This window comes from Tamandua tetradactyla, chromosome 2 (assembly GCF_023851605.1).
Source record: "Tamandua tetradactyla isolate mTamTet1 chromosome 2, mTamTet1.pri, whole genome shotgun sequence".
Taxonomy (NCBI): Eukaryota; Metazoa; Chordata; class Mammalia; order Pilosa; family Myrmecophagidae; genus Tamandua; species Tamandua tetradactyla.
Window position 1 is genome coordinate 107,877,177 of NC_135328.1, and position 24,721 is coordinate 107,901,897.

Below are 24,721 nucleotides of genomic sequence, written 5' to 3' on the forward strand. Positions count from 1 at the left end.
GCACATAATTTTTATATACTGCCCAAATTACTCTAGGATATATTGGGGCATGACACTAACCCGTACAAAGCAACAAGATCTCATAGGTGTTTGTTTTTAAAAAAACAGTTTTGTATACTAATTATTACCAAAGAACGTCTCTTTCCCCTGCCTTCTTCGTTGTTGCTTTACAACCATATTGTTTGGGTAAGGTATCTGATTGGTGTGGTGATTGACAGTGGATGAATAAAATATCTGAGTAAAACTATGGCTTTTTTTTTTCTGTAAGCATTTTCCTATTAAAATACGTAGAGTATTGTGATGTAGCAGGAGGAAAATCATGAAAGTGAAAGAAATTTACCTGCTAGTTGTGTGTACCTGAGAACATGGCTGTAGAATTAGTTATATGTGTAGTTTGTGACCACTTAATAGTAATTTTAGGTCTTTTGTGTTTTTCAAATTTTACACGTGATAAACATGAACCGTTTTCTATAATTAGGTGATAATTGGAAAGAGGCACGAAAACTCAATGTTTCTACACAGCATATTTTGGTACCTATGCACTTCAACGTGGAACTGTCTAAAGCCATGGTTGTCACAGATTTAAGGATGCCTAAGTATGTATTGTCCATTTTGCATGATTGTAGACTTTCTTTTTAATTTTGTAGCTAAGGAAGTGCCGTATTTCCTTGATTCTTATGAGGATGTTATAAGGTGTATCATTAAATTTATGCTTCATTAAAGAAACCCTGCATAAATCTGGGTCACCAAATGATGGCGCCCTCAGGATAAGAGTAAAAGAAATAAATAATGAAAGGAATGCAAGAATGGAAGGAGAAAAGTTCTCCACGGAACTTGTGCTGGTTTACTGTGTGGTCCCAAAACAATTCAAGCAAGGAATTTTGAAGTGCTGTTAGATTATTAGTATTCCAAGGTGCTGGCAGAAGTAAATACAAATTTTAAGAACTGGACTTCAATCGAGTCTGTAGTGATTATAATAAGTCATTAACTTAGATTAGTTTCAATTTCAGAAATATAATGTGAAAAAGAAATTGATAAAATGAGATTAACTGGTTTGATTAATTTCAGTAGTTAAATACTCATGTTGATTGATTTGTTAAATAATAGTAACAACAGTTTGCTGAAGTACTTATTTTGAATTATATTTTGAAATTTCTGTATGAAATACAGTTTTCCTAACCCCTAAGTAAGATTCTTAAGATGGTTCTTAATCAGTCTCTTTGTTCTTAACGCCATCTCTTCTTTATTTTGTATACTAACCTGAGCTGGGCAGCTCTCAAATTCTAAGACTGTGGATGGGAGAAATGTAAGAGAGACCCACATCTTACTTTGCTGACTTTTAATTTATGGTCACTTTATCCACTGGCAAACATTGTCCAGAGTTGTATATCTCATTTTCTTAGACTTCCTTCTCCTAAAATATCAAAGCAGAATTGGAGAGTCTTGAGACAGGGAGATGCCAGGAATTTGGATTAAAGAGAGAAGGAGAAGGAAAGAGAGGCATTCTATTGTTTTTTTGTTTATTTGTTTTTTATGCAGCTTGAAGTATAATTTAATTTCAGAGATAAGGCTTAGATTCTTTTGTCTCTCCCCAAATGTCTACCTGCCCATTTGCTGCTGCTAATATTTCTTATAAAGATTTTCAGTCAGTAATGATAAAGAGCAAAGAGAGTGTGTGTGTGTGTTTTATGGTAAATATATGAGTAAGAATTGATATTTTTTTTTCCACCGAATTGTAAAGACTTTCCTGTTTTTGTAGGTAAGTATACTAAAATCTGGAAAGTAACAGGATGCCAGAAAAAAGGTGATAATCCTCTGAAGGAAGAATAGGGTAACTTATTTTGCTTGGACTTGCTCTGAAAGTATATGATTAGGGAAAGCTTAAGTCCTGGGATGTGGGACTTAATACTTTAGCATAAATTATAATAGCTGATTAAAATATCTTTCTAGTTACATAATGAAATGTGAGATTCTAAGATATGAATCCAGTACAACATAGGCAGACTTTCTCTATAAAGAGCTAAATAGTAAATATTTTAGGCTTGTAGGGCACGTGGTCTCTGTTAAACTATTCAGTTCTGCTGTGTACCATGAAAGCAACCATAAAGAATACCTAAATGAATGGGCATGGCTGTGTTCCAAGAAAAGTTTATTTACAGAAATAGGCAATAGACTAGATTTGGCCGACAAGCTGCAGTGTGCTGACCCCTGGTCCAGTACATTGTAGCCAGATATGACGAAGAAAATCAGTAAAACACCTTTGGAAAGGCTTTTGAAGTTGTTCTCTAATAATGCCTAAATGAATATAGAGTAGGCCAATGATGTATCAGTAACTACACTAGAAACTACACTGATTTAGAAAGATGAAATCTGAGGAGTCATTTGGTTTAAATTTTTGTGAAGTTGTGAGCAGTATAAAATGAATATGGTATTATACAAAATCCTGGAATTCTGTAAGTATCAGGCACCTTCATTTGAAGTTTGAGTTGAATACTTTTAAAGCAAATTAAAGGACGTCCTGTGTTACTTGGCAGGTAGTATTCTTTTGGTTCTAAGTATCTTCAGGTTGTACTGCTTACTTACTAAAAGAAATCCAGAAGTTTAGATCAGTTGATGGGACTGACCTGTAATGTGTAACTAAGCTAAGTAGTATGTGTGGGATTATTTCCAAGTATTTAGACCACTGGAGGTAGAAAATAGTTTGTAATTTTCTTCAAGAATTCACCTATGTTTTAAAAAAGATAATGTTAGCAATCAATGTGAATAAACTGAAAAAGTAAGCTTTAGGAAAATTCCAGGGACAGGAGTAGTGAGTAAAACTTTCTCTCTGATGTCTGTCTGTCTTTTTTTTAAAAAAAAATTATTATTGTATAATATAACAAATATACAAAGCAAAGAGAGAAAAATGCAGTAGTTTTTAAAAGCACTCTTCAACAAGTAGTTACAGGACAGATCCCAGAGTTTGCCATAGGCTACCATACCATCATATCAGATTTTTCCTTCTAGCTGCTCCAGAATATAGGAGGCTAGAAGGAATAAATTTTTTTTCATCATCATAGTCAACTATTTTTGTGAAAAATAACATTAAAAAAAAAGAAACAATAAATTTCAAAGCACAGCACAATTAGTTGTAGAACAGATTCCAGAGTTTGGTATGAGTTACAATCCTACAATTTTAGGTTTTTACTTCTAGCTGCTCTAAGATTAGAGACTAAAAAGATATATGAATTTAATGATTTAGCATTCATATTCGTTTATTAAACCCTGCCTTCTCTGTATAACTCTATCATCACCTTTGATCTTTCTATCCCACTCTTTAGGGGTATTTGGGCTATGTCCATTCTAACTTTTACATGTTGAAATGGGCTGTCAATAATATGGGGTACGGAGATGGAACTAGCTGATGTTCTGGACAAGCTGGGCCCTCTAGGTTTCAGTACTTGTCTAGGACCCACTGGAGGTTGTAGGTTTCTGGGAAGTTACCCTAGTGCATGAAAATTTTGTAGAATTTTATGTATTGCCCTAGGTGTTCTTTCTTTAGGATAGGCTGGAATGATTTTGGTTGGGGTTTGGCAAGTTACAATAGGTAGCAATGTCTAACTGAAGCTTGCATAAGAGTGATCTCCAGAATAGTTTCTTGAATCTGTTTGAACTCTCTCGGCCACTGATACTTTATTAGTTACACTTCTTTTCCCCCTTTTGGTCAGGATGGAATTGATGATCCCATGGTGCCAAGGCCGGACTCATGCCTGGGAGTCATCTCCCACACAACCAGGGAGGCTTTCACCCCTGGATGCCGGTGTCGTCTCCCACACCACCAGGGAGACTTTTACCCCTGGATGTCATGTCCCACGTAGAGGGGAGGGCAATCATTTTACTTGCAGAGTTGGGCTTAGAGAGAGTGAGGTCACATTTGAGCAATAAAAGAGGTCCTCCAATAGTAACTCTTAGGCGCACCTATAAGTAGGCTAAGCTTCTCTGCTACCTACGTAAACATCACAAGAATAAGCCTTAAGATCAAGGGCTTGGCCTATTGATTTGGGTGTCTCCAGTGTTTAACACAGTATTGGGATTCCCTGATGCTGAGTTTAATAGTTCCATATTTTTCTCCCATCCCTCAAGGGACTTTGCCAGTACTTTTTGATTATCTGCTTAATATGTTCTAGGATGTATTCACGCATTACATTAAGCTATACAGGATTAAAGACCCTCATTCTTATTCTGGGCTCCCAGTATTTCAGTTGTTCAAATGAGCTATCGACAGCTTGAGTTGAATTACGTGCTTTGTGTGTCTCTCTTTAATTAATCTTGCATCTTGTAAGCAAAGAAGACTGGAAAGGAAATGAAAATATTAGGTCAATAAATTACTTAGATCTAATTTTGAATTATGGTTTTAGGTATATAATTTCTTAATCAAGTTATTTGCACTTGCTAAGCCTTAGATTCCTTATGTATAAATAGGAAACAGAAGTAGGTAATCTCATAAGTCATGAGGATGATAGTGCATATATGGTGCTTTGCTAAGTAGTAATCACATAATAAACACTTAGTCTTGATAAATATTGTCAGCTAACTGTTCAGCAAACAGTAGAGGGAAAATAAATGTAATAAGCTCAGAAAATAAATCTCTGAAAAATAATGAGGTTAGCTAATTTAATGAGACTGGTCAATAAGATATGATGGATATTGCAGTATAGATTGTGGGATAATTTGACCATAGGTTATATGGATAATTGTTAATGCTTAAAATTACTTTTGATAATATTTGAATAATTTGTGGGTAACAGTCTTCTTTTTCATTAATGTACTATATCAGAATGAAAGTTGCTTTATAATGATTTCTGTCTTTTTGAAACAGGTTCAAGATTTTTGGAAAATTACCTCTCATTTCTTTACGAGTCTCAGATAAAAAACTTCAAGGGATTGTGGAGTTAGTGGAAAGCATTCCAAAATATGAACCTGTTCCTGATATACCTGCTCCTAGTAAATCATTTCAGGTGAAGTTGTTTTCAAAATTAATAAAATATGAATTAAAAAAAGAAATTCCATAAATGATAATTGAAACAACCAGAGTATTTTTGGATAAATAATTTGCAAGTAATTTTGAATAGACATTTTGAAATTACTTTTCAGTAAAGAAATTGATGACATGGTAAAAACTGTAAATGGTCCAGAAATGTATAAAATAAGTCTGTCTCTTCCTCCCTTCTCTAGCTGCCAGTGTCTCTTCTCTGTGGTAATATTATTACTAGTGCTTCTCTGTTTTTTCAGACAATTTTTATGGCACATATTAGGATGCACAGACATATATGTGTGTAGATATGTGTATTTATACTCATATATCTTAAAGTGTACATAAATGTATCATTAAACCATTGTTCTGAATCTTTATTGTTTTCACCGCCCTTGTCATATCTTTGTAGTTCTTAAAGACTTTTCTATATCAGCACATTGGTTCATGGTTGTATTTTCTTATAATGTTTTGTATGCTTTTGATGTCAGCATAATGCTCCCCTCATAAATAAGTTGGGAGATGTTCTCTTCTATGTTTTGGACAAATTTTGTAGAATTAATGCTATTTCTACCTTACACGAGTCATAGAATTTGCTGTTGAAGCCATCTGTGCCTGGAATTTTCTTTCTTAGAATTCTCTTGAACTGTGAATTTAATTCATAGAGGAATATTCAGCATGAGCTTTAGATTTTTTCTGTCGAAGAATATGCTCACTTCGTTCAAGATATTCAATATATGAGAATAAAGTTATTCCTAATATCCCCTTATTATCCTTTTGCAAGTTTTAGGATCTGTGGCGATATCCTATTTTTCATTCATGGTCTTGGTAATTTGGAAATTCTTTTTTCTGTAGGTTTGAGTAGAGATTTGTCAATTTTATTTAATCTTAAAAAGAACAGTTTTGATTCCTTTGATTTTTCTCTTTTGTTCTGCTGCTTTCAATTTCAGTAGTTTTTGTTCTTTTATACGTTGCAAAGAAGTTTAAAAACCAGTCTTATATCATGAGCAATTAAAAAAAACAACAGGCAACTGTCTGGATTTGCTCTGCGACTATAGTGTCCTAACCTGGCTTATAACGTGAATGTTCCGTGTGTGCTTGCAAAGGATGTACATTTTGCTGTTGTTGCTGAGTGAAGTATTCCAGAAATGTCAGTTAGTACAATTAGGTTGATAGTGTTGTTGAGGTGTTCTGTATCTTTACTGGTTTTCTGATTATGGGCTTCTCAATTATTAATAGTAGTCTCCAATGCATTTGTCTACTACTCGTTTCATTTCTGTCGTTTATTTTTTGCTTCGTGAACTTTGTAACTTTTTTTGTGGAATGAATACGTATTTAGGATTGTTGTACTGCTTTGGTACTCTTCTCCTTGTGTAGTATCCCTCATTTTCCATAGTAAGATTCCTTGTTCTGAAACCTATGTTTTCTCATTTTAATATAGCCACTCCAGCTTTCTTTCTCTTTTTTCTTTAAAATGTATGTTAAATGGTTAGTCTTCCTTCTTTAATCGAGGTTAAATTCACATAACACAATATTAACCAGTTGTAAGTGTGCAGTTCACTGGAATTTAGTATATCTAAAATGTTGTGCAAGTACCACTTCTAATTCCAAAATTTTAATCCCCCCCTGCCCCTACAAAAAAAAAATCTCTTACTAAGTAGTCATTCACTATTCTTCTGTCCCTTCCAGCTTCTGGCAACTTCCAACCTACTTTCTGTCTCAGTGGATTTTCTTCTGGGTTTATCATACTGATAGAATCATAGAGAACATATATGTGACCTTTTGTATCTGACTTCTTTCATTTAGAATATTTTTGAGGTTCTTCTGTGTTGTAGCTGGTATCAGCACTTCATTGTTTTTTGTGGCTAAGTAATATTCCATAGTATGCATACTAACTACACTTTGTTAATCTGTTCATCTGTTGATGGTCGTTGGTTTTTTTTCCACCTTTTGGTTATTGGAAATAGTGCTATGAAGTTTCATATTCAAATATTTTGGGGGTACATGTTTTTAATTCTTTTGGGTATATTCCTAAAAGTGTAATTGCTGAGTCATATGGTAATTCTATTTTTATCTTTTTGCTGAACTACCAAACTTTATCATAGTGACTGCACTATCTTACATTCCCATCAACAGTGTACAGTGATTCTAGTTTTCCAGCAGCTTAGCATTTATTTTCACGTTTTTTCTCAACCCCTATCTCTGGGATAGCCATCCTAGTGGGTATGAGGTGGTCTCTCATTGTGGTTTTGATTTTCAGTTCTTTAATGACTTGAAAATGATACTGAACTTTTTTTTTTCATTTGCTTTTTAGCCATATGTATATCTTCTTTGGAGAAATGTTTGTTCAAATCCTTTCATTTTTAATTGGGTTTTAAGACTCTTTTATATATTTTGGATACTAGTCCCTTATCAGATATATGATCTGCAGTATTTTCTCCCATTCTGTAGCCTGTCTTCTCACTATCTTGAAAATGCCCTTTGATGCAGAAAAGATTTAAAATTTTGATGAAATCCAGTTTATCTTTTTATTGTTGCTTGTCCCTTTTGTACCATATCTAAGACTCTGTTTCCAAAACCAAGGTTATGGACATTTATACCTATGTTTTATTCTCAGAATTTTGTAGATTTTGCCTATTAAATGTAGGTTTTTGATCCACTTTGAGTTAATTTCTATATTAAGTCTTTTAATCCATGAACATAAGATGTCTTTTCATTTATTTAGGTTTTCTTTATTTTTCTTCCAGCAATGTTTTATAATTTTTAGTGTACAAGTCTTTTTCTTCCTTGGTTTATTCATACATATTTTATTCTGTTGGATATAGTTATAAATGTAATTATCTTCCTAATTTCTTCATTTGAATTTTGCTGATTTACAGAATAGAAACGCAACTGATTTTAGCATGCTGATCTTGTAACCTACAACTTTGCTTAGTGTATTTATTAACTGTAGTAGTGATTTTGTTTGTTTTTGTGGATCTTTTGGGACATTCTAAAGATAGAACCTTATCATCTGTACATTGATATGAGTTTTGTTTCTTTCCAAATTGGATGCCTTTTATTTCTTTTACTTTGTCTAATTGCCCTGACTATAATTTAGTACCATTTTGATTAGCAGTGGTGAAAGTGGTTTGTTTCTGATTTAGAGGGAAAGCTTTCACCCTTTCACAATTGATAATGCTGTGTTTTTAGCTATGTTTTTTCTTCAGAAAACCTATTATGGTAAGTTTCCTTTTTATTCCTGGTTTTCTGTACCCTTTTATCATGAAAGGGTTTTGGGTTTTGTCAGTGCCCTTTTTTTGCCTAACTTGAGATGATCATGTGGTTATTTCCTTTCTATTAAAGTGGTCTGTTGCTTTGCTTTTCTTATCTTGAACCGCTTATGCATTCCTGTGATAAACCCCAGTTGGTCTTGGTGCATAATACTTTTATTGACATGGGTAGGCTCCGGTAATTGAACCCGGGTCTTGGATATGGCAGGCAAGAACTCTGCCAGTGAACCACCATTTCCTGCCCTGGTGCATAATACTTTTAATGTGCTGTTGAATTCAGTTTGCTCATATTTTGTTGAGGATTTTTGCATCTATATTCATAAAGGATATTAGTATAGAGTTTTCTTAGGATATTATCATTTGTCTTTGTTTGGCTTTTGTATCAGAATGATTTAGTAAGTATTTGCTTCCCTCTTTTTTCAAATAAAAGTTTGAGAAAAATTGGGATCATATCTTCTTTAAATGTTTGATAGCATTTATTGGTAAAGTCTTCTATTCCTAGATCTTTTTTTTGTTCAGAGCCTTTTGATTTCTTGGGTCACTTTTTGGAATTTAAGGATTTCTAAGAATTTGTCCATTTCATTAGTACCTAATTTGTTGGAGTACAGTTGTACATAGTCTCTTGTAATACTGGCATTTTTTTTGAAGGTTGGTAGTAATATCTCCATTTTGACTTCTCATTATAGTTTTTGCATCTTTTTTTTTTTAATCAACCCAGTAAAAGTTTTCAATTTTATTCATCTTTACAAAAAAACCAACTTTTGGTTTTGTTGATTTTCTCTGTTGTGTTCCTAATCTCTATTTCATTTTTCTCCACTTGAAATTTTTATTTTGTCCTTACTTTTGCTAACATTTAGTTTAGTTTATTCTTTTTCTAGTTCTTTATGGTGTAAGGTTTAATTATTGATTTGAGATCCCTCTATCTTTTTAAATGTAGATATTTATAGCTATAAATTTATCTTTCATGTTTTCACTTTTATTTGGCTTAAGACTATATTCCAAATTCCCTTTTGATTTCTTCCTTGATCAATTGTATTTTTTAGAATTAAAAATTTTGAATTTTTAGAATTAAAAGTTTTAGAATTAAAAATCTTTAGTTTCCATGAATTTATTAATTTATTAGCATTTCTTCTGTTATTGATTGCTGGTTACATTGCATTGTTTCAGAGAAGACTATTATTGTTGAACTGTTTCTTCTTTCAGTACTGTCAGTGTTTGATTAATATATTTGGGGCTCTCTTGTTTGGTGTGCATATGCTTAAAATTGTTATAGCTTCTTGATGAATTGACTGTTTTATCAAAATATAATAGTTTTCTTTGTTTCTTGTAACAATTTTTAACTTAAACACTATTTTGACTGATCCTCAGGTCTACTTTAGTTACTGTTTTCCTGGAATATCTTTTTCTGTCCTTTCATTTTTAAGCTATTTGTGTTTTCATATATAAAAACCAGTCTCTTGTAGACAACATCAATTGGATCATATTTTTATTCTGCAGTTTCTGCCTTTTGATTCGGCAGTTTAATCTATTTATATTTAAAGTAATTACTGGTAAGGGAGGATTTTGTTCTGCCACTTTACTGTTTGCTTTTGCATGTTTTATACCATTTTTTCCCCTGATTTCCTTCATTACTGCCTTTAATGGTTCATTGATTTTCATGTTGTTTTCTATTTTGATTCCTTTCTCATGCCCTGTTTATTTTTTAGATTTTTTTTAGTGGTTTCCATGCAGACTACAATTATCTTATTATTTTTATAAGAACTAGTTTGAATTGGCACTAACTAAACTTCAGTAACATAGAGGTTATGTATACATAGAACATAGAATAACATATACAGTAACTACATAGCTCCTATTTAGTTCTGTTCCCTTTTATTTTCTCAGAAATCACATCTTAATACATTGTGTCCTTTAAGTTTGATTTATGATTATTAGTTTGTGTATTTCTCTTTTAAATAATGTAAGAAATAAAAATGGTTACAAACCAAAAATAAAATAATCCTGGGTCTTATATTTACTTGTGCAAGTTACCTTTACTGGCATTCTTTATTTTCCTTTGGCTTTAAGTTATTGTCTAGCATTCTTTCATTTAAGCCTCCAGTACTTCTTTTAATATCTTTTATAGGGCAGATATACTAGTGAAGTGCTTCTTTAGCTTTTATTTCAGAATGTCTATTTCTCCTCCATTTTTGAAGGATGTTTTTATAAGATACAGAATTCTTGGTTGATGTATTTTCCTCTTAGCACTTTATATCATCCCACTAGAATTCTTAGTTGATGTGTGTTCCTTTTAGTGCTTTAAATATATCATCCCACTATCTTTTGGTTTCCCTGATTTTGTCAAGAGAAATAGACTGTTAATCTTATTGAGGCTGCTTTTAGCATTCTCTCATTGTGTTTTGACTATTTGTAGTGTGTCTCAGTGTGGCTTTGTTTGTCTTAATCTTTCTGGTAGTTCTCTCTTGAATGTGTGGATGCAGATGTTTTATGAAATTTGGGAAGTTTTGATCCAGTATTTTTTCAGTTATTCTCTCTATCCCCTTTACTCTCTTATTTCCTCCTGGACCTCCAATTATACATATGCTGATACACTAATGGTGTCCTGCCAGTCTCTTAAGCACTATTAATTTTTCTTAATTTTTTATCTTTCTGCTCCTTAAGACTGTGTGTTAATCAGTTTGCTGATTATTTCTTTTGCCAGCTCAAATCTGCTATTGACAAACTCTAGTAAAATTTTCATTTCAGTTCTTATCTTCTTTGGGACCAGATTTCTATTTGATTTATTTTTATAATTTCTGTCTCTTTGCTGGTATATAGTATTTGTTCAGACATTGTTTTCCTGGTTTCCTTTAGCTCTTTATTGTTGGATTCATTTCCCTCTTTGAGAGTATTTAAAACAGCTTATTTAAGGTCTTGTCTAGTAAGTCTAGTTGTGTGCTTTCACAGGAGAGTATTCATTTCTTTTGTGAATGGACAATACTTTGTTTTTTTGGATACATTTTACCATGATACCTTAATCATAGAGACTCTAATATATTTATGAAAATAGATGTAAAGCTCTTTTAACATATATTAAATCTGAATGCAATAATATTTAAAAAGTATAATTCACTAATGTCAAGTGGGGTTTACCCCAAGAATATAAGATTGGTTTATCAGTCAGTGTTACTAACCACGTTAATGGAGTAAATAGAAAAACTATGTGATCTTGTTACCAGCAGTGCAAAAAACTTTTGTCAAAATCGAGGAAACATCCATGATAAAAACTTGAAAAAAAGTGGCACAGAAGGAATTTCCTCCACCTGGAAATGGACATACAGGAAAAATCTATGGTTAATATCATACTTAATAACAAAAGGCTGAATGCTTCCCCCTAAGATTGGGAACAGTAAAAGATGTTTCCTCTCACTGCTTTTATTCGACATTTTTCTGAAGTTCTAACCTCTACAATAAGGCAATTAAAAAAAAAGGAAAAAAAAGCAGTTAGAAAGGAAGAAGTAAAATTATCTTTATTTGCAGATGATATGATCTTTTAAGCAGAAAGTTCTCTGAAATGTAGAAAAATACTCAGAATAAGTGAGTTTAGTAAGCTTATAGGATACAATATCAATATAAAACAGTTAATTGTATATAAAAATTAAAGAAAATATTACATTTGCAATAGCATTAAAAAAGGTAAAATACTTAGGAAAAAATTAAACAGAAGAAGTGTAAGATATGTACACACAAAAAACTAAAAAATATTGCTTCAATAAATTAAAGATCATCTAAATAAATGGAGTAATATATGTACTGATGAATTGGAGAAATCAGTTTATTAAGATAGCAGTTATCTTCAGATTATTTTGTAGATTTCTCATAATCCTAATGAAAATACCATCAGAGTTTTCATGTGGAAAATATTTTGCTCACTAGGAAATTTGTATGGAAATGCAAAGAATATGTAATAGTCAAAACAGTTTTGGAGAAGAATAAATTGGGAGGGTTTCTATTTGGCTTCAAAACTTAGTATGAAAATAGTCTAATCAAGACAGGGTGATACGTAAAAGTCTATATATAGACCAATAAAATAGAATAGCACCCAGAAATAGTTCCAAACATATATAATTAATTGATGCTCTACAGAATGCAAGGTAATTACGTAGGGTAATGATGGTCTCTTCAATGAAAGGTATGAAACAGCCAGATTTTCACTTGAAGAAAAATTGAATCTCAACTCTTACCTCATACCATATAGAAATACTAAGTGGAACATAGACCTAAATGTAAAGGTTTAAACTGTGTAGTTCTTAGAGAAAAGGCATAAGAGAACATTCTTGATTCCATGTGGAGGTGAAGATATCTTAGGATATAGAAAGCAGAAACCATAGAACAAAAAAGAAAAAAATCACCCAAATTTAAATTTTCTTTTTGAAAGACAATGTTTAGAAAAAATGAAAAGGCAAGCGGTATGCTGGGGGAAAATATTTGCAGCATATGTTTTTGAAAAGACTTGTATAAAACCAGCAGCCCAATATGAAATGGACAAACAAGCACATGAAAAGATGTCTGACTTTACTACTCATTAGGGAGAATGGAAATCAAAACCACATTGAGGGGGGTGCGACAGTGGCTCAGTGGCAGAATTCTCGCCTGCTATACCAGAGACCTGGGATCGATTCCCAGTGCCTGCCCATGCAAAACAGAAGAAAACAAAACAAAAACCACATTCAGAATTCTTGCCTGCCATGACAGAGACCTGGGTTCAATTCCCTGAGCCTGCCCATGCAAAAAAAAAAAAAACACATTGAGACTCCACTATACATTTGTTAGAATGGCCAAAATTAAAAAGAATGACAATGTTGTATCAAGATGTTGACATGCGAAGGATTTGGAACTCTCGTATATTGCTAGTGGAACTTTAAACCTGTGTAACCTCTTTGGAATTTAGTTTAACATTTCTTATAAAGTTAAACATACATTTACCATGTGACTTAAGAATTTATTCCTTGATTTTTACCCAAGAGAAATGAAAAAATGCCCATAAAAGGACTTGAAAAGCAGTGTTCAAAGAAAGCAGTGTTATTCATAATAGTAAAAAGCTGAAAACAACCCATTTGTTTATCAGTTGCTGAATGAATAAAAAGTATAGTACTTTGTCTATACAAAAAACGAGACATAAAAACCGTATTAAAAAAATTCAGCAACTGTTGATACATGCAACAACATGGACAGGTGGTGATTATTAGAAAAATGTTTGAGGGTATTTTAAAGAATGCAAAAGAAGAATTTGTCAATTTATTTAAAAAGATTAATGAGACCTGTTTGGAAACCTAATAAATACATTCTAAGAGAGGAAAATAATAGCCAGTTTAGTTTGTGAACATAGATGCAAAAACTTCAAAACAGTAACATTTGAAATCCATGCATTATACTGGTTACTTTTCCTGCGGGAGTGCCTTTTAGTTGGGTGGATCATGAGAGAGCTTCTGAGGTGCTTGTATGTTCTATACCCTGATCTAGATGGTAAGTTCAAAGGTGTGTAAGTTGCTTGAAGATACACTGAACTTTATGTTTAAGGTCTCTTTTCTCTTGTGTGGTAAGTTATACTTCAATAAAAAATATTACCACTGTCACGTCCACAAAATGAATGGGATTTCAGGGAAGTATAAACACAAATAAGCCCAGATGTACTTATGAAATATGTTTAAGCCATTAGGAATTTTAGAGACTCTAATTAAAACTAGAGTGAAATTTCCAGTGAGTTTGGTAACATTTAAAATCTCTAAAAATACTAAACATTGGTGAGGATGTGCAGTCAAACATACTATAATCTGTTGCTGGTGTTAGTATAAAGTGATGCATCCACTTTTGAAAACATTTTGACAGTACGTCCTTAAGTATATATACCGTAGAAGCTCTTGCAAATGAGCATCAGGAGGTACATTCAAAGATGCTTCTAGAGGTTATAGAGTCTTGAAAAAATACACATATTCATTGATAATGTAGTGGATGAATAAATAGTGGTTTTATTTATCAATGCAATACAGTATAGTGATGAAAATGAGTAAACTATCAAAATGGAAAAATTTTAAAGATACATTGTTTTGTAAAAGAAGAAAGTACCTGGAAAATGGTTGTGATACTATTCCCTTTTTTCTATAATTCAGAAACAGGTAGAGGTAAACAATGTATTATTTAGAGAATCATTCAAGGAAGGTAAAGGTAAAAAACAAAAACAAAAAACTAAAGAAAAGTAAGGGCATGATAAAGAGTATGGAGTGTGACCCAGGAGAAGCAGGTATGATGCCTCCAGCCTATGCCAGAGGACAGTAATGTTTTGTTTCTTAGCCTAGATGGTAGATAAAGGATGTCTTTTAGTATTACTATTTTAAAACGGCATTATATGAGGCTGGAGGGAACTGCCTGAAAATGTAGAGCTGTGTTCCAGTAGCCATGTTTCTTGAAGATGATTGAATAATGATATAGTTTTCACAATGTGACTGTGTGATTGTGAAAACCTTGTGTCTGATGCTCCTTTTATCTACCTTGTCAACAGACGAGTAGAATATATGGAATAAAAATAAATAATAGGGGGAACAAATGTTAAAATAAATTCAGTTTGAAATGCTAGTGATCAGTGAAAGCAAGGGGTAAGGGGTATGGTAGGTATAATCTTTTTTTTTTCTGTTTTCATTTTAATTCTTTTTCTATTGTCTTTATTTCTTCTGAATGGATGCAAATGTTCTAAGAAATGATGAATACGCAACTAAGTGATGATATTGTGAATTACTGATTATCTATGTTAATTTTTATTTCATTTGTTAATTTTTTTAAATTAATAAATAAGTAAAAAAAGCATTATGTGTTTTCAATTTGTCATATTTCCCAGAACAGTAAAAAAGTAAATTTATTGAAATATTATTTTAAAAATTGAAAAGAAAATCGCAAATTCTCCCATTCCTAAGCATTTAAACACTAGGGCCTGTGGCTGTTTCTCAAGGATGCCCTGGAGGTGGTATTGTCATTTATTAAAATGTTGAGTTAAAATATATCTAAGATCGCTTCCTGCTCGAAGCTTGTCATCAAGGAAATTATTAGAGCATTTGTACGATTTATGTATGACATTTAGTTTCTAAAAAAAAAACCACTTTAAATGCATATTTTATAATTTACTTTTCTAATTTCAGTCTGAGTATCTCTGAGTAATTCAGATTAAGTAGTTTAATATTGTCTGCTTTTGTCAGAATTGTCTTAGAACTTTTAATAAAAGTCTTTCTGCTAATTGATAGTGAATTACTTTTCTTTCAGATTCAATCATCCACTTCTTTTGGAACATCACAGTTTTCACAGAAAGTGTTTCCTCTTCTGGAACTTCCGTCTATTACTGAAGATGGTAAAATAAAGCTGCTTTAGAAAATTTTCTTTATTACATGTGTGTTATGAAGATAATTGTTATTTTGAGGCATATTTTATTCAAATAGCCATAAACAATTTCAGACAACAGCAGATATATTTTACTAAAAATATTTAGTAAAATATTTACTAAAATTCCTGTAAAACAAATGTGCATGTTCCTTAAAGTTGCTTTTGTAGTGGAATTTTTTTTCTTCTTCCAGAATTTTATTTTTTTAACTGTTTTTATTATATATATAACATATGTACAAAGCAATGAAATAAAAAAGCAATAGTTTTGAAAGCAATCTTCAGAAAGTGGGTTACAAGATAGATCCCAGAGTTTGTCATGGGCTACCATATGATCGTCTCATATTTTTCCTTCTAGCTGCTCCAGAATATAGGAGGCTAGAGGGCTTAAATACTTTTTTATCATCATAATTGACTTTTTTTTCCTCCTTTTTTTGTTAACAATAGCATATATACAAAAAAGCTATAAATTTCCAAGCACAGCACCACAATTAGTTATAGAACATATTTCATACTTTGACATGGGTTACAATTTCACAATTTTAGATATTTACTTCTAGCTGCTCTAAAATACTGGAGACTAAAAGAGGTATCAGTTAAATGATCCAGCATTCATATTCATTTGTTAAGTCCTATCTCCTATGTACAGTTCCACTATCACCTTTGATTTTTCCATACCTTTCATTGGGGTTGTCTGGGCTATGGCAATTCTAAATTTTTTATATTAGAAGGGTCTGTCACTGATATGGAATAGGGAGATGAAACTATCTGATATTCTGGAGAGGCTGGGCTAGGTATCAGGACTTATCTGAACCCGGGACCCATCTTGAGGTTGTAGGTTTCTGTCAGTTACTCCAGTGCCTGGAACCCTTGTGGAATCTTATAAATTGCCCTAGGTGTTCTTTAGGATTGGCTGGAATGGTCCTGGTTGGGGGTTGGCAGGTTACGATAGGTAGCAAGGTCTACCTGAAGCTTGCCTAAGAGCAACCTCCAGAGTAGCCTATCAACTCTATTTGAACTCTCGGCCACCGATACTTTATTAGTTACGCTTCTTTTCCCCTGTTTGGTCAGGATGCAATTGTTGATTCCACAATGCCAGGTCTGAATTCATCCCTGGGTGTCCTCTCCCACATTGCCCAGGAGACATTCATCTCTGAATGTCACGTCCCATGTAGGGAGGAGGGCAATGATTTCACTTGCAGATTTGGGTTTAGAGAGACTGAGGCCACATCTGAGCAACAACAGAGATCCTCCATAAATAACTCTTAGACATGCCTATAAGTAGTCTAAATGTCTGTGGTACCTACATAAGCTTCACAAGAGTAAGCCTCATGATCGAGGCCATGGCCTATTGAATTGGGTGTCCCTGAAGTTTGACACAGTATCAGGGAATTCCCTGATGGTTAGGTTTCATAGTACCATAGTCTTTCTCCCCTCCCTCAGGGGACTTTGCCAATAATTTTTGATTATCTGGTGATGTACTCTAGCATGTTTTCAGGCATTACAAAAATTTATACAGGATTAAAGGACCTCTTTCTCATTCTGTGCTCTCTGTGTTTCAGTTGTTCAAATGAGCTATACAGATAGGTTGAATTGGATTACAGAACATTTCAGTTCCAGATTAAATAAACTTTTCTTCCATTGGTCTGAAAGAGTATGTGTGGTTTTAAAATATAGACACTGTCTTCCTTACCTCTATGTTCTGAATTACTTTAACCCCAACCTGTTTGGCTTTGTTCTTATCTCTAAATACCAAGTGATATATATAAAATAGCCTCTCAAAATCCAGAAATAATAATCACAACTCTGGATATAATGTGTCTGCTCTAAAAGCTTGCGATCTAGACCCCTGTTTTCTTAAAAGCTTTTTCTAAAGGTGACCATACCATTCTTGTTTTTTGTTTCTGGCTTATTTTGTCTCATCAAATGTCCCACATGTTCATTTATATCATTGCATGTCTCGTGACATTGTTCCTTTTTATAGCAGCACAGCCTTTGTTCATAAGTATCCACCAACATTCACCATCCTACTTCTCCATCAGTGCATCCTTTAGCGACTTGCTTTCATTGGGCATCATGTAGAGGGTTCAAAGTCCACAGTCAGTCAACATTCTCAATTTTAGGTAATTTCATTGTTCCCAAGAGACAGAAAACCAATAAACACACCCTCAACAAATAGGAAATCTAAACCTCCTCTTAGCTTTTGTTCCTCATCCCATTATTTACCTCTGCTGTTGCTGTGGTAGTGCTAATGGTTTCCTTTTAAACATAGCTCATAATATGCAATAACAGTTTTCCCCTTGTCCTCTGGACTTAAATACTCTTTATACAAGAATCATATCTTTGAAGTAATTCTTATGAGAACTCATTCATATTTCTAGTGTGAGTCAGTGGTACATGTAGGTCTGTACAACCCCTTTCAATCTTGTTCATCTTTGATATGGTAATATGCTTCTAGACCCACTAGAGAATCACCTTCGTTCCTATCTATTCCCTTACATTGGAGTTCAACCTCATTAACTAACGGTTCACCCATCTCTAGCTTCTGTGTATCTCTAAGTCCCCCTATATTCTATATTATAAGTCTCTGACTACACCTTTATGCTAATCATAAAAAGCAGAATCATACATTATCTGTCCTTTTGTGTTTGGCTAATTTCACTCAGCATTATGTCCTCACAGCTCATCCATCTTGTCATGTGCTTCAAGACTTCGTTTTGTCTTGCTGCTGCATAATATTCCGTTGTATGTATTCACCACATTTTGTTGATCCATTCGTCTGTTGACGGGCATTTGGTTTGTATCCATTTTTGGCGATAGTGAATAATGGTGCTGTGAACTTCGCTGTGCAAATGTCTGTGTCATTGCTTTCAGCTCTTCTGGGTATATAGCAAGTAGTGCTATTGCTGGGTCATAGGGCAGCTTGATATTCAGTTTCGAAGGAACTGCCAAACGGTCTTTCATAGTGGCTGCACCATTGTACATTCTCACCAGCAGTGTATAAGTGTCCCAGTTCTTTCACATCCTCGCCAACATTTATAGTTTCCTGATTGTTTAATAGCGGCCATTTTTATAGGTGTGAGGTGGTATCTCATTGTAGTCTTGATGTGCATTTCCCTTATAGCTAGTGAAATTGAGCATCTCTTTGTGTACTTTTGAGCCATCTGTATTTGCTCTTCAGGAAAATGCCTATTCATATCTTTAGCCCATTTTATAATTGGATTGTTTGTTCATTTGTTGTTGAATTGTGTGATTTCTTTGTATATACAGGAAATCAAACCTTTCTCTGATATGTGATTTCCAAATATTTTCTCCGATTGAGATGGCTGCCTCTTTACCTTTTTGACCAAGTCTTTTAAGGTGCAGAAGCATTTGATTTTGAGGAGTTCCCATTTATCTGTTTTTTCTTTTGTTGCTTGTGCTTTGGGTGTAAAGGTTAGGAAGCTACCTCCTATTGCTAGATTTTTCTCTACATTTTCTTCTGGAAGGTATATGGTGCTAGTTTTTATATTTAGGTTGTTTGATCTGCTTTCAGTTAATTTTTGTGTAGGGTGTAAGATAGTGGTCCTCTTTCATTTTTTTGGCTATTGATAGCCAGTTCTTCCATGCCAAGTTATTGAAGAGACTATTTTATCCCAGTTCAGAGGATTTGGGGGTCTTGTCAAAATCAGTTGACTGTAGATTTGGCGGTCTATTTCTGCACTCACAATTTGATTCCATTGGTCAATGCTTCTGTCTTTGTGCAAGTACCATGCTGTTTTGACCACTGTGGCTTTATAATAGGTTTTGAAGTCAGAGAGTGTTAATCCTCCCACTTCATTCTTCTTTTTAAGGATTCTTTTAGCTATTTGGGGTCTCTTGCCCTTGCAGATGAATTTGGTGGTTAGCTTTTCCAAATCTTCAAAGTAGGTTGTTGGAATTTTGAGTGGTACTGTGATGAATCTGTATATCAATTTGGGGAGAATTGACATCTTAACTATATTTAGCCTTCCTATCCATGATCAGAGAATGTTTTTTCACTTATTTAGTTCTTTGATTTCTTTTAGCAGTGTTATCTAGTTTTCTGTGTACAAGTCCTTTATGTCCCTAGTTAAGCTCATTCCTAAGTATTTGATTCTTTTAGTTGCTATTTTGAGTGGAATTTTTTCCTTAACTGACTCCTCAGCTAGGTCATTGCTTGTGTATAGAAATGTTACTGATTTTTGCACTTTAATTTTATATCCTGACACCTTGCTGAATTTGTTCATTAGCTCTAGTAACTTTACTGTAGATTTCTCAGGATCTTCCAAGTATAGTATCATATCATCTGCAAATTATGAGAGTTTTACCTCTTCCTTTCCAATTTGGATGCCTTTTATTTCTTTGTCCTGCCTGATTGCTTTAGCTAGAACTTCTCGCACATTGAATAAAAGTGGTGACATTGGGTATCCTTGTTTTCCACCTTATCTTAGGGGGAAGGCTTTCAGTCTCTCTCCATTGAGTATGGTGCTGGTTATTGGTTTTTCATAAATTCACTTCATCGTATTGAGGTAATTACCTTTGAGTCCTATCTTTTGGAATGTCTTATCAGGAAAGGATGCTGAATTTTGTTGAATGCTTTTTCAGCATCTATCAAGATGATCGTTGTGATTTTTCCCTTTCGATTTGTTAATGTGCTGTATTACGTTAATTGATTTTCTTGTGTTGAACCATCCTTGCATTTCTGGTATAAACCCCACTTGGTCATGGTGTATAATTCTTTTACTGTGTTGTTGGATTCGATTTGCTAATTTTTTATTGAGAATTTTTGCATCTATGTTTATTAGGGAGATTGGCCTGTAGTTTTCCTTTCTTACAGCATGTTTACCTGGTTTTGGTATTAAAATGATTTTAGCCTCATAAAACGATTTAGGTACATTCCTTTTCCCTCAATTTTCTGCAAAAGTTTGAGCAGGATTGGTGTTAGTTCTTTCTGGAATGTTTGATAGAATACCCCTGTGAAGCCATCTGGCCCTGGGCTTTTCTTTGTGGAAAGATTTTTGATGACTTTTTGATTGAATCTCTTTACTTATGATTGGTTTGTTGAGGTCTTTTATTCCTTCCTGAGTCAGCTTTTTTGGGTGTCTCTGGGAATTTGTACATTTCGTCTAAGTTCTCTAGTTTGTTGGCATATAATTGTTCATAGTATCCTCTTATGATTTATTTTATTTCTTCAGGGTTTGTGGTAATGCACCCCATTCTCATTTCTGATTTTGTTTATTTGCATCCTCACTGGTTTTTTCTTTGTCAGTCTTACTAGTGGGCATCAATTTTATTAATTTTCTCAAAGGATCAATTTTTGGTTTTATTGGTTCTTTCTGTTGTTCTTTTGTTCTCCCATTCATTTATCTCTGCTTTAATGTTTGTTATTTCTCTTCTATTTGTTTTGGGGTGAGTTTGCTGTTCTTTTTCAGGTTCCTCCAGGTTTGGAGTTAAGTCCTCGATTTTTGCTCTTTCTTATTTTTTAATATAGGCATTTAGGGTATAAATTTCCCTCTCAGCATAGCCTTTGCTATATCCCATAGTTCTGATAAGTTGTATTCTCATTTTCATTCATCTCCAGATAGCTGCTGATTTCTCTAGCAATTTCTTCTTTGACCCACTGATTGTTTAAGAGTATGTTTTTTTATTTCCATATATTTGTAAATGTTCTCATTCTTTGGTGGTTGTTGAGATCCAGCTTCATCCCATTGTGATCAGAGAAAGTGCTTTGAATGATTTCAGTATTTTTAAATTTATAAAGATCTATTTTGTGCCTCAGCATATGATCTATCCTGGAGAATGTTCCATGAGCACTAGAGAAGAATGTATGACGTACTTTGGGCTGCAATGGCCTATATGTGTGTGTGTTAGGTTTGATTCATTTATCAAGTTATTTAACTTCTCTGTTTCTCTATTGATCTTCTGTGTGGTTGTTCTATCTATAGAGAAGAGTGGTGTATTGAAGTCTCCTACTATTATTGTTGAAACATCTATCGCTCCCTTCAGTTTTACCAATGTCTGTCTCATGTACTTTGGAGCTCCTCCCTGATTGGGAGCATAAAACATTTATGATTGTTATATCTTCTTGCGAAATGACCATTTAATTAGTATATAGTGTCCTTCTTTGTCTCTTATGATGTCTTTACATTTAAAGTCTATTTTGTGTGATACTAGTATAGCCACTCCTGCTTTCTTTTGGTTACAACTTACGTGGAAGATCTTTTTCCATCATTTCACTTTCAATCTATTTGTATCCTTGTGTCTAATATGAGTCTCTTATAAGCAGCAAATAGCTGGATTATGTTTCTTAACCCATTCTGCTAATCTGTATCTTTTAATTGGTAAGTTTAGTCTGTTAACATTCAAAGTTATTACAGAGAAGGCATTTTTTGATTCTGTCATCTTATCTTTTTATTATATTTGCCAAATCTGTATATTCTTTTAGTTACCCTTATTGGTTCTCTTTAATTCTGTGCCCTCTCCAGACCTTCCTCTCCTGTCTTCTTTTTTCAGCTGGTAGAACTCCTTTCTGTATTTCTTATAGGGCTGGTGTCTTGTTGACAGATTCTTTCAGGACTCCTTTGTCTATGAAAGCTTTAATCTCTCTCTCAATTTTAAAGGACAGTTTGGCTAGGTACAGAATTTGTGGCTGGAAGTCTTTCTCTTTCAAGATCTTGAATATATCATACTACTGCCTTTTCACACCCAGGGTACTAGTTGAGTTGTCTGAACTCAGTCTTATTTGATTTCTCTTGTATGTAGTAGATTGTTTTACTCTCACCACTTACAGGATTTTCTGCATCTCTTCAGTATTTGACAGACTGATTAGTATGTGCCTTGGAAAGGCCTCTTTGGATTTATTCTATTTGGAGTTCTTTGGGTTTCTTTGACTTGTATATTTATGCCCTTTATGAGGGTTGGGAAGTTTTCCCCCATTATATGCTCAACCACTCTTCCTAGTTGTTTACTCCTCTCTTCTCCTTCTGGAACACCAGTGATTCTTATAATTTGTGTGCTTTGTTTTATCTATTATTTCCCTGAGTTCCCCTTCAACTTTTTCCACCATTTTCGCTATTTGCTATTTTGAGTTTTTGAAGTCAACTATCCTGTCCTCTGTGTCACTCATTCTTCTGTTTCTTCAAATCTGGTATTGTGTGTCTCTAGTATCTTTTTTTATTTGGTCAGCAGAGTCTTTAATCTGCATGATTTCCACTCTTTTTCTATTTATTCTTTCAAATTCCTCTTTATACTGTTCTCCTCTCTTCTTGATCTCCTTTATGCCATTTGTTAGCCTGTTTATTTTATTAATCAGGGTTGTATGAACATCTTTGATTAGTTGTTCCAACACTTCTGTCTCCTTAGGTGTTTTAATTTGGTCATTATGCATGGCTGTCTATCTGCATTGTAATATGCTTAGTGATCTTCTGCTGTCTTCGTTGCATGTAGATATCTTGATTGATTTACTTTGGGAGTTGATTTCTTTCAATAGTCTAAGGCCTTGTGTTTGTAAGATGGTTGTACAGCAGGGAGCATGGCACAGGGTGGAGCACTCAGTGCAGTGATTTGTTTCAGGGCAGATATGGGTGCAGGTTGGAGATATTATGCTGGTGCTTAGGAACATGGGCGCCCAGTGGCCAGGGAGAATGTAGCTATGCAGGCTTACTGGTCTGTGGGACGTAACCTGGTGTGTGCTGGTCTAATCATGGGGCCCTTTGTGTGCATGCCTGGAACTGTGGCACCAGGTTGGCGTTACGCCTTTGTAGATTCGGGGCACATGTGACCTGAATGTGCATGTCGGCACTTCCTGAGAGCTTGGAAGTGAGGCTGAGGGCCATAAACATACACGATTCTAGGAGTGCTGTAATGTGCAGCTCCCAGATCTAAATGATGTGATTGGGGGCCCAGGCACATGCGTGGGCCGGGGAGTGCCGTAAATGGATGCACTGAGCTCAGGGCAGATGGGGTGAGACTATGCGACACTATGGCATTACGGTTGGGAGTGACCTAGGTATGGAGGTTAGTGTCTACAACCTTTATGCTCTGGTAACAGCCTGCAGGGATTAGTGAGGGGAAGGTAGTACTTGGGAGGGGTGCAGAAGAGGTGAGTTGGACTGCACTCGGGTGGGTTATGGGCAGATAGGTGCACTGGGGCTGGTGGGGTGGGGTGCCTGGAGCGTGGGGAATGGCAAGGGGTAAGGGGGTTCAGGTGTATGGGGTGTGATGTGAGTCGCTGGTCATGGTGCTGTGCTGATGAGGGTAGTGTGCACAAGAAATGTGGCCTGGCTTGCTTCCTACACCCATCTGTGTGCTCCTGCTGGCTCTGCCACTCCATGTCTCTGTGTCTCCATGCCTCCGTGCCAGGCTCCAGCTTTCTGCCTCTCAGTTCCTCCACCTCTGCAACCAGATCTGCCACAATTGGTACAGAAGGCTCTCCATGTCAACCACACTCCCGAATTGCTGCTTCAGGCACCGTCCTGTCCCTTCTCAAACTTTTCCATTGAGCAGTCTAACCTCAAGCTGCTCTAGTCGGCCATCTGGAATTTTTTGAATTGTAAGAACCATTAATAAATGAATCATCTTCATCCTGTCTGAAGCTAAGAGAACTCAAGAAGCTGTATAGATATCTTATTTACAATGTATTGCTTAATTATTTAAGGAATTTTGTTATAGTAAATGACTTTTTGTTTTATTTCTAAACTTTTCTTAAAATTTTTTATTAAAGGAAAAGTTTGGTTTTTATACCCATATTTATATATGCAAACTTATAAACAATATTTAATATCTGCTTTTCATTAACATTGGAAAGAAAAGTAAATGTATTTCTATTTTAAGATTTAAAAAAATGTTAAATGCTATAAAAACAAATATTGCCATGTGATTCCTTGATTTTCTAGAGGATGTGTTTTCTCTGTGTGTTCTAGTGGGGAAGGGAGGGAGATATTTTTGTCAGGTCATTTACCCTAATTTGCTTCTTAAATTTTTGGAACTATATTTCAAATCATTTTGGTTTTCTTTAGTAACCGTTCTTTGATAG

General features: G+C 34.3%; 1 protein-coding gene across 3 annotated transcripts in view; it reads left to right on the forward strand.

Annotated features, from left to right (window-relative positions):
- The window catches only part of VPS13A (vacuolar protein sorting 13 homolog A), a 342,631-nt gene that overhangs the window by 120,899 nt on the left and 197,011 nt on the right, over window positions 1-24,721 (forward strand). For all 3 annotated transcript variants that reach the window (XR_013170504.1, XM_077148468.1, XM_077148469.1), the window contains exons 22-24: window positions 479-596; window positions 4,859-4,997; window positions 15,574-15,658. Coding sequence is in view for 2 of the 3 variants with exons in the window: in XM_077148468.1 (XP_077004583.1) it covers window positions 479-596; window positions 4,859-4,997; window positions 15,574-15,658 (342 nt within the window). In the remaining variant the exon portion in view is untranslated. The remainder of the gene's footprint in view (window positions 1-478; window positions 597-4,858; window positions 4,998-15,573; window positions 15,659-24,721) is intronic.